Here is an 11,458-nt window from a genome sequence, read left to right on the forward strand (position 1 = left end):
GGCTGGATCATCTTAAACATCGTAAACATCGAGGCCTCTCATCATTTTATCACACATCATCTATTTCATCCACCCATGTTCTACCCAACATATTTGTAGATATAAAATACATACATAGTCCAGATCTGAAAAACAAAGCTTACATCTTTCATCCAACATTACTTTAAAAGCATAAAATACATGTACGGTCTAGATCTGAAAAATAATGTTTACATCTTTTATCCAGCATAACTTTCAAAGCGTAAAATACATATACAATCTAGATCTGAAGAAAAAGTTCAGATCTGAAAAGAAAGAGGTTCAGATCTTTCATCCAGCGTAGATCTCAAAGTATAAAATACATATACATTTTAGATCTGAAGAAAATTTTTATATTGGAGATGAGAAAGTGTAGATCTGAAGGAAAAAGTTTCGGATCTGAAAGAAAACGTTTAGATCTGAAAGATAAAGTTCAAAGCTGAAGGAGAAAGAAGTATGGATCTCTCATCCAGCAAACGTCTCAGGCAAAGAGATATCATACATATATACACATAGCACATAATTTATATAAAATACTTCATATCTATGTGTAAGGTGTTGTTTGGTTCGCAAAATGTTGCTGAAGGAATTTGAATCGGAATTGGAAAAGGAATCTGTCAGGAATTTGAATCCAATTCCATATGCTGTTTGGTTGGCAGGAAATGGAATTGGAATTAATTCCAGATTCTGTTTGGTTCGCAGGAAATGGAATTGGAATTCATGTAAAATGACAGAATTGCCCTTTTGTCTGTTTTGCTTAATTTTACTTTGATTTTTAAGTTATATGTAAACATATATTATATAAATTATTGAAATAGTAAAATTTTAATTTATTGATTGAACATTCATGCAAACATATTATGAAAATCATGTTAATAAACATCATAAGTTAAAGTCATTCCACTTTGTATCATAATAACGTTACAAAAAAGCATATCAATATTTCGATACATCCCTATCGAAGATACCAAAAACTTACAAATCCAAAATACCAAGCAACATCCTAATAAACACCCCAAAAGAGCTTAAAAATCCAAAATACGAATTAACATCCTAATTAATAATACTACCCTTTAATATTCCCCATCTTCCCTTCAATTGGATTCCATTTCTTGTCTTATGAAGTTATGTAGTAGACAACATGCCATTATGATCTTATTTTTCATTTCAATTGGATAATACGAATTGTCCTTTAATATTCCCCATCTTCCCTTCAAAATGCCAAAACATCGTTCAATGACATTTCTTGCTGATGAATGTTTCATGTTAAAGAATTCCTTTGCTGTAGTTGGTTGGTGCCCATGACGCCATTCATTTAAGTGATACCTTTGCCCTCTATACGGGGCTAGAAAACCCTCTCCATTTGTATATCCAGCATCAACTAAATAATAACCTGGCAACCTGCAAATAATATTTATAGTTAAATATATATATATATATATATATATATATATATATATATATATATATATATATATATATATATATAAAAGATTTACATACCCGGTCTTGGAACTTTCAATCCATGTGGTCTAAGAAGAGTATCCCTAAGAACTCTATCATCCGCAGCCGACCCCTCCCATCCTGGTAACACGTAGATAAACTGCATATCTTGGGAACAAACCCCTAGAACGTTTGTTGCAATGTCATTCTTTCTTGTTCTATATCTAGGCTTTTCTTCGGCTGGAACTAGGCACTTTATATATGTTCCATCTAAAGCTCCTAATTTGTGATATAGACATGGTGTCACTCTCATAAACTATTTCATGTAGTATTGGGTATCAATCTATATTTGAAGAAATCCGCTTAATACGTCGTTTATCTATATGGTTTTTGAACATCATTAACAAGAGGAGTACAACAATGTGCAAAACCACATTCCACCATTTCAAAATCAATGAATTTTGTCTTTGTCTACGATTATATGTTGTTAAACTAGGTCGGGACATTTTCCTGTGCATACAAATTCAGATCATGTACAAAGTGTAAACAACACCATTTAATTTTAACAGTTGCTGATGTTAAAAGAAAAACAGATGAACAATTTTATTTTCACATTTGTTGCTGTTACAAGATGTTCTAATTGATTAATTAATAACACTTTGATTTTCAGAAGATAAATAACATGGTTTTCATAGAAACAACACTTTTGAATAAGCATAGATCTTCACAGAAACAACTAGATAATCAATGTTACTGATAAAAGTAAAAAGGAACAAGTTTGATTATCACTGAAATCGATTTTCAGGAAATCGAGAAGACAAGTGTGAATCAACAGAAAATAGGAAACAATTTAGATACATTTTTCAGGAAATCGATTTTCACTGAATAAATCTAGGTAATCGATTTTCCTGAATCGACTTATCACAACAAGAAACAATGGGTAGAATCAACAGAAATCAATATTACGAGGGAGAGAGAGAGAGCGCTAGAGAGAGACAACGAGAGAAATCAAGAATACGAGTTGTACACACACTTGACGAAGAGATGGGTAACGAGAATCCTGCAATTCGATGAAGCCTGCAATTCGATTTTGATGGAGAAGGAGAAGCCTGCAATTCGATTGAGAACGAGAAGCCTGCAATTCGATTTTGATGAAAAATGGAGAAGACGAGCGTTGAGATGTCGGCTGTGATGTTGGCTGGGTCCAATTTTGAGGAATACGTTTGGATAGGGTTTTGTTTTTAGAAGGGTTTTGTTAAAATAAAGGGGTATAATGGTAATTTCACTTTCCTAGATGGTATGGAATTATTTCCATCAGTTTTTTGTAGGAATGTAGTTTCCAACGGATGAAGGAATGTTTTCCTCATTTAGGATTCCCTTTCCTTCCTTAAGTTGAACCAAACGCAGGAATTCGAGGGAATTGGAATCCTTTTCCCTCGAATTCCAATCCTTTCCTGCCAACCAAACGCACTCTAAGATGAAAGTGACTATACAATCACATGATATGGAGTGATTCGGACAGTACTTCGCTTCTTAAAACAATCTTCTTTGACAAAACCGGGAAGTTTGCTTGAAAACCAGGTTCCGCGCGGGCAGAGTTTCAAACCGAAGAACTGTTTTTTTCTCGGAAACTCGGGCTCTCCGGGGCTTCCTTCGGGGGCTAGGGGTTTTCCTAGGCTTTAGGGGGGTTTTAGGGGGCTAAAGAGAGAAAGTAGTGAGAGAAAGAAGGTGCAAATGAGTGAGAAATGAGGCTGGCTTCGCTGCCTTTTTATAGCCTGCGAGGCCTCGGTACGCTGGGCGTACCTCGGACCTACACTGGGCGTAATGGCTCGTTCGTACAACACGTGTCGGAGTCTCGGTGGTGCATCGTGGCTAATTTCGGACCGCAGGAGAATTCAAAACGTTGGGCGTACTTCGGTCAACGCGGGGCGTACTCGTACGCGAGGCGTCTGAAGGTCTACGCGGGGCGTAGCCTTGCATCCAGCTTTGCAATTTACACCTCCGACTTCTAAAATTCATAACTTTCGCATACGAGCTCCGTTTTCGACGTTCTTTATATTCACGCGTAGGCGGGGCCGTACTCTACGACTTTCGTTTAGACTTCGTTGGCTAATTCTCGACCGATTTTAAACTTAATAGTATGAGAAGGTTACACTGTTAAACAACCGTGTAAAACTCATAACTTCTACATGCAGACTCCGTTTTCGTCTATATTTTTATGCACGCTCTCGGTTTAACGAACACTAAGGCTAAAAAGTCCTCTATTGTAAATTCACTATTTACGTCACGCAGTGTCGTGCCGGTTCTGTCGCGAAACTTCGACAGGTCACAACTTCTTCGTTATAACTCGGATTTCGACGTTCTTTATATGTCCGGAATCCTTGTTACGACCACTACAACTTTCTTCATAGATATCGGGTTTATCTAACATTTTATTTTTTATGCTTATTTTTATCATTTATTTATTATATTAATATAAACAAGTAATAAGCACACAAAAGCACATAATTCACATAATATTCAAGTAATTCATCTTTATTACTTTAAAATGGGTTACAATGGTTGACCTAGACTATTACATCGTCATTAATATTTAGCCCAGAAACACGGACATTACACAACAGGATCTCGACCTGGAAAATCTCGCGACATTTCTCAAAATCCAACAACAAGTTCGCGATAAATATGGAAAATAGGTTCTAATATTTATGTTTTAGTTGGTATGTTTTATGTTTTTTAAGTAATTTAGGATAAATAAGTAATTTAGGATTTTTTTTATTATGTTTTTTAAGTATTTTAGGATTTAAATTTGCGTGTTTTAAAATTAATGTAATGTGTTTTAATTTAATGTTTTAAATTTAGTGTGTTTTTATTTGAATTATTTTTTTAATTTAATCTAATAATGTCAAAAAAAAAATGATGTGGTGTGGTAATCATTTCCAAATGTTAGTGGTTTGATAGTGAATTTATACTGGAGGTGACGTGGCGTCATTTTTTATAGTGGATGTGACCATACCCCTTTTTATAGTGGATAGTGGGTGGCGTCACTTTTTATAGTGGATGTGACCATACCCCTTAGTTTAATTTATGTCTATTGGCATAAATGTAATGTGTTGAGTCTTTCAAGTCTCCTACATGACACATGGGACCTTTACCAAAAAAAGAAAAAAAAGATTGTTAGTGTTTTCGTGACTTAGGATTAGCGGAAGCAATTTCAGTGGTTGTGTTAAATAATTGAAGTAGAAACCCGTCAAATCGATTAAAGGAACCAAGAATATCGAAAATGGATTTATACTCTTAAAATTTTATTAATCGTTATGTTAAGAAAAAAAGGAAAACAAAGAAAAAGAAAAATAGCTATCTTTCTTAGACTACTAGGTGTGGACAACATGTTATTACATGTTACCACACCCAAAAGGTGCAATGTCAGCATCCTACTCATACATGGGTGTTATAACACCCAAGGTGGAAATGAGCAACATCTAATAACATGTGATAACACAAATTATTTTCTATTTTATTTTTTTTTATTTTTTTTTGATGTTTTTTTTCTATATTTCGAATTTGTTTTATTTATTTATTTATATTTGAAAAGTAAAAATAAAATTTTAATAAAACTTAAATTAAAAACAACATTAAAAAAATTACAACAAAACACAAAAACATTTAAAAACCTAAAAAGCAAAAAAAAAAAAAAGATGATAAAACCTACATTTTTTGGCCTAAAACTATTCATGTTCATCTTCGTGACCAACATAGATGTAATCCGCCAAGTCTTCACGGAGTTGCTTGTGTTTTCGCTGATCTTGAATATCAACCACTCTATGTAAATATTCTGATGTCCCTTGTTGAAATTGCACATGTATTGACTCCGTAGGCGAATACGTTGCAATATTACGTCCTTTATCTTCGACAACCATGTTATGCATTATGATACATGCATACATGATATATCGTAAAGTATCTAACTTATAAGGTCTCGCCGCATGTTCAACTATGTGCCATTTTGATTTCAAAACCCCAAAAGCACGTTCAACGTCCTTACGTGCTCCTTCTTGTCGTCTCTTGAAATATTTGTCCCTTGGATCTATTGGGTGTCGAAAGGCCTTCACAAACATCAAATATTGTGGATATATTCCGTCTGTAAGGTAATACCCAAACTTATATTCATTTTCATTCACTGTGAAAGGAGCATCCGGGGCTTTTCCTGACAAAAGATCGTCAAATATTGGTGATTGATCGAGAACGTTGACGTCGTTGTTAGAACCCGCAACCCCGAAAAAAGCATGCCAAATCCATAAATCTTGTGAAGCAACAGCCTCTAATACCAACGAAGGCGCTCCATGATGACCGCTCGAATACTGGCCTTTCCACGCCACGGGGCAATTTATCCATTTCCAGTGTGTGCAGTCAATGCTCCCAAGCATACCCGGAAAACCATGTCTTCCTTCATGCGCCGCATATAGTTGTTGCATATCATGCAACGAAGGTTTGCGCAAGTATTGGTCACCGAAGGTTTCGACAACACCTCTTGCCAATAAATACAAACTTTCTCGTGCGGTCCTCTCAGACATTCTCATATAATCGTCAACAGAATCCGACGACTCCCCCATTGACATAAGTTTAATTACAGCAACACATTTTTGCAACCCTGTGAAGCCTCGTTTGCCTCTAGCATCATATCTCATTTGGAAAAATTCATACCTAAATAAATATTAAACATGTAAAAATTGTATTTATTTGATCTAAAAGTGACATTTTATAAATTATAAAAGTTGAAACAAACGATACCTAAATAAATATTAAACATGTAAAAATTGTATTTATTTTATCTAAAAGTGACATTTTGTAAATTATAAAAGTTGAAACAAACGATACCTAAATAAATATTAAACATGTAAAAATTGTATTTATTTTATATAAAAGTGACATTTTGTAAATTATAAAAGTTGAATCAAACGATACCTTGCTTCCATAGCGTTGACTATCATTTCAAAGACATTTTTTCGCAAACGAAATCTTCTTTTGAAATCGCTTGGCTGGTAGACACAATTTTCCGTAAAGTAATCGTTAACTAGCCATCTATACCCTTCCTCACGATCTCTATTTAATGCCGCACGTCGCGTGAGTAGTGGAGCTGGATCTGGTTGTAGTAGGTTGTCTGTATAATACCGGTACATCATATTCACGAACAAATCGTCGTCGTCGTTATCATCGTTGTACGGATGGGCCGGATCAAATTCATCCATATTTTTGTTTTGAAATATTGAAAGAAATATGTAGAGAAGTATGTGTTTTGTAGGTAAAAATAATATAGGTTATGTGATAGTATATATAAAACTTGAATTTTTTTTTTTTTATGTTACCGTTTGTTTCAAACGGTTAAAATTATAGCCGTTGAAGAAAAAAGACAAGCAATCACATACGTTACCTCCCGTTGTGGCCATAACGCGTTATACCATAACACCTAATAACGGCTAGAGGGGGCGGTGTTCCTCCCGTTATGGCGCCGTTATTAGGTGCCATGTCACTAATAACGAGAACCCCGTTGCCAACACCCGTCCCTCTTAAGCTTTTTCCAAACATTAACCAAAGTTTAAGAAAATTCTCCTAATAGCCACCAATTCTACCAATTAAACGGTGTTGTTTTGATATTTCGACAAAAATTTAAAAAACTGTAATGTGAAATTCATTATTCACCGCTGATCGTGAAAAAAAAAAAACAGTATTGTGATATTCATTTTGCATACTTCGAAATTTATCTTTGTACTACAATTATTTATAATTTTACAAAAAATGTGGTTTTTTTTTTCAAGAAAACATTTTATTTTAAGTTTTTTTGTGGTAGGGATCTTTAAAGATAACTTTAGAGAAATATAGAGGTTGGTATTTGCTAAAATGAAGTCTGAGAGAGATTTTATAAAAACATTTGATGTAAAAATGAGGAAGAGTGAAAAAAAAAATAGCATTAAAAGGGTACGTTCGGCAACTCACTTTTGAGAACTTTTAGAGCTTTTTATCATTTATCTTTTAAATCACTTTATAATTTTCAAAAGCTTATAACTTCTTTTGTTAAAAACTTCTTAAGAAATAAAACTATAGCTTCATACTTTTATTCGACAATTAGTTTTACCAAACACATGAATATGGAGAACCCATTTCTTGCAATCCTGACTCGGAAAATGATGACTATTGGAGGAATTTTCTTAAAGTTTGGAACAAACCTAAGAAGATGGTTGAATTTGTCTTTATTATTATTATTATTATTATTATTTGAAAGTAAATTAAGTAAATAAAATTAGAGCTCATAATCACACAAGAAACATATAATTTTATTAAAGGTAAATAAGAATTAAATAAATATGAAAGCCAATATTTGTTACCGATTTAAAAGTTTATACATAATTTTGCACTTCCAGAAATTCCCAAGCCTAATTGCCTAAAACGACTATACTTTGTTACCATGCTAAATGCTACCAGAACATCATCTCCAATAAGACCACTTCTGCACAAATAGTAAATTAAAACAACTTATACTTCCTAGTTTCTACACACATGCGTCCTTCTAATATATTTTAGTCCAACTAAATTGGTTTTCATATATGATGATATATGAATAATTACATCACTATAAAGAATGTCGTCACAGTATGCAGCATTTGCAATCCGATTTATCATTTGGTCCTTCAAACCATCTATCCCATAACGGGTTTGTTGGTCCATTCGTTCTGCCAAAAACACATAAAAACATTCGACACTTTTAAAATCCAATGGTTATACAGCACCTGACCTGACATGACATGACAGTACAAATATATAAAATTAAGGGCAAAATGGTCATTTAACATGTATTTAATGTCCCTCTATAAACGGCTTATGAGTCAAGGACTAAAAGCGTTATGAAAAGGTGAATTTTGGGACCAGAAACGAAAAGAAGATTTATTTTTAGACTAAATCCGAAAATCGTACAATAGCATGGGGACGAAAAATGTGATAATAAAAAGTAATAATATAAAAGATATAAAAGTGAGGGTAAATATAATTTTACATTGGAAGTAGTGGGTCCGGCCTGCTTTCCACGTCATTGAAGATTCTAGTGAAGACAACGAAAAGGTAAGTTAGAAAGTTGTGTGAAATGGTGTTAAGTTGGTTCAATGGGCTAAATGCAAGAAATAGCAATGTATTTTGACAATCTACCCAATTATAGCATTGTATTTTAATTTTTTTTTTTGTTTCTATATTTATACGTGTGAAAATTCCTTGCATTTAACCCTATACAATTCATACTTACGTGTTGCATACACCTGAAACTGTTTCCATATTCTCAAGTTGTTCTAGCTCCTCCTGTATTACATCAAATCGAGAAATTATAACTCCAAAAGTCACTAGGATAAGTTAACCAAAAAAAAAAAAAATAGTCAAATATAGAGACATTGAGATTATTTCTCCTTTTATCCCAACAATGTGACAAAGGTAAGAATATAACTTTCCAAATGACTCCATGGTGTTTCTTGACTTAAAGCATAAAGAACGACTTAATTGGAAAAAATAAGGAAAATGAAACTTTCTAGTTATGTCCTAACTTTTTACAAATTTGTCCCGATTTCTTTTTTCCACTGGTTCCATAATCGTGTTATTTTTTTTCAAAGATCTTTTAAACAACATTTATTTTCAAATATCTTATTTTAAACAACATTATATTTTCAGATATCTTTTAAAGAACATTTATCCATAGAGAACATTATTCAATAAGTCTAAAAAAAGTGTTTGGCTATTGCATAAATGCTTTTCAAAGGGGTTGGCTAAAAAGTTTAAAATGGAGGTTCCCAAAAATTAGGGATCCTGGCTTTTTGGAGTTCAAAAAGCAATCCCAAACACACCCTTAATGCATAAATATAAACTTAATAGTTAATTTCATGGATCGAAGTCGTAATCTTTCACAAACTCTAGTGTTCTAATGGAAATGTGAAAAGATTTTAATCAGTTAAAGTGTTGAACAACACAGAATTCAAACTTGTTCACAATTAGTACAAAAAATAAAATATGAAAGCAATCATTCCCTACGATCTATTATCCTGTCAAGAAAAAACCCAAATATAACATATTCGATTTACTTCAAGATTACAACTTTCAGATAAAATCGCAATCAAAAGCAAAAATCCATGTAATAAAAAATAAAAATAGAGGTATATAAATATCATAAAATTAAAGAAAAGAAAAACCTCTAAAGAATCAGCTTCTTGCTCAAGCCTCTTCAATGCAGCAGAAATTCTATGCTTCCCTCTTGTGTCTGCTGCCATCGATCTTACCACCTCCGATCCTTCTGTTTGCATATCTTTTTTTCTCTCTGCAATTACGAAATCAAAGACGTAATCGTAAACCCTAAAGAATCACAATTGGATGAAATCGAATAGCCATCGCAAGATTATTCAACTGCAAGACAAAAAGAGAGGAAAAAAGAAAGAAGACTTTTGATGGGAAGGAGTTGGTGTGAGTGCGATTTTTTGGCACAAAACGAGGAACAATGAGCGACAAGAAGAAGGCTTTTCTGGGATTGTTATCTTTTTTGTCCGCAATTCACTTTGTTTCATATACATATATAGTCGCTCAATTTAACCGAGTTTTTACTGTTTGTTGTCGACTTGTGGTCGTAGCTGAGGTCTGGAGTATTACTGCTGCGATTGTCGGTAGGGGAATGTTAATTACTTAATTTAATTATTATTTTACTTTTTAAATGCAAAATTAGTCGTTGAGCTCTGTATATTGTGGCCATTGGTAGGGATGGGCCAGAAATACAGATAATTAAGTTGGGTCGGGTTTTCTCTGAACAATGAAGAGTGAAACTTGGTATCCGTTTTTGAAACTGGAACCGCCTTAAACGGTTTCGGTTTCGGTTTTTATTTTTATGGAACCGCTATCTGCTGGGTACCCGCCGAAATCGGTGTGTATATATATAGGGTTAGATTATTTTGTTTTTACTAACTATTGTGTGCCAGAATGCACAGATCTGGACCACCGGATGGAATAGAATCAAAGGTCATGATCTGAGAGTCTATCATATTAAAATAGGGTAACATGCATCATATAATCACATAATTTTCAGCATAAGGGTATTTTGGTCAATTTACCTATATTAAAAAAGAAAATTTTCAGATTTTAAGGGATAATTAATTCCTTTATTTTTAAAAATCTGAATACTTTAAATTAATTCATATTTAAAAATCCGATTTTATTCTGTCAGAATGACAAAATTCTAACCATAAACTAGTAAATATATTTTCGATTTTATTTTTGCAGAATACATTTCCTATACAGTTATATTTGATAATTGACATGATTTAAGAATAAGATATTATTCATATACATCTAACTTAATAATTGATTGGAGAAGGATAATTACTTGGTAATGAGTTTTGAATCTTGATGATCGATTGTAGAAGAAGAAGCAGAAGCGGTAGATCAGAAAACAATGGTGAGTTCGATTTAGGGCTAATGTTCTAAATTTATCTTTGCTTCTTGCGTAATATCAGGAATATTAATTATCTACCATAATTAACTATGCAAAGATTAATATAATACCCTTAAATGATTTATTTAATTATTTATTTTTTTCTAAATTCCTATTGGTGCATTCATGCACACAATAATTATTAGGAACATTTGAATCTAGCTTTCTCTCTCTATATCTATATATATATATATATATATATATATATATATATATATATATATATATATATATATATATACACATAAACATATTTGTACTTAAAATGTAATTATACGTTTATAAAAATGAATAATAATATTAATAATAAATACTAATAATAATTATTGTTATTAAAAGATTTCATTGGTTTACATATTATGTATAAGTTTTTAACAATATATGTGCTTAAAAAAGTTTCAGTTATGTGGAAAATATGCCTAGCAAACCTTTAAAATCTACTCTAATAAATGAAGATACATTCTGGCACATGTCAATCAGTCATGAGTT

The 11,458-nt window shown here is 32.7% G+C and overlaps 1 protein-coding gene across 1 annotated transcript; it reads right to left on the bottom strand.

Annotated features, from left to right (window-relative positions):
* Positions 1–7,772: 7,772 nt before the first annotated feature.
* On the bottom strand, positions 7,773–10,045 carry LOC145111202 (guanine nucleotide-binding protein subunit gamma 2-like). Its single transcript, XM_079047498.1, has 4 exons — positions 9,684–10,045; positions 8,753–8,805; positions 8,510–8,554; positions 7,773–8,189 (listed from the first exon to the last, which is right to left on the bottom strand). The coding sequence occupies exons 1-4, from the start codon at positions 9,792–9,794 to the stop codon at positions 8,105–8,107; spliced, it is 294 nt and encodes a 97-aa protein (XP_078903624.1). The 5' UTR covers positions 9,795–10,045; the 3' UTR covers positions 7,773–8,104.
* Between the last annotated feature and the right edge of the window lie 1,413 nt (positions 10,046–11,458).

The sequence above is a fragment of the Lactuca virosa genome, chromosome 5 (assembly GCF_052849685.1).
Source record: "Lactuca virosa cultivar CGN04683 chromosome 5, Lactuca_virosa_CGN04683_v6, whole genome shotgun sequence".
NCBI lineage: Eukaryota > Viridiplantae > Streptophyta > Magnoliopsida > Asterales > Asteraceae > Lactuca > Lactuca virosa.

What these genes read in the sequence shown, in the direction of transcription:
- LOC145111202 (XM_079047498.1), bottom strand. Translation starts at nt 9,794, where the DNA reads ATGCAAACAGAAGGATCGGAGGTGGTAAGATCGATGGCAGCAGACACA. An exon ending in AAGAAGCTGATTCTTTAGAG is followed by an intron (nt 8,806 to 9,683) that starts GTTTTTCTTTTC and finishes GATGTAATACAG; the next exon opens with GAGGAGCTAGAACAACTTGA. An exon ending in CCGGACCCACTACTTCCAAT is followed by an intron (nt 8,190 to 8,509) that starts GTAAAATTATAT and finishes TGTTTTTGGCAG; the next exon opens with AACGAATGGACCAACAAACC.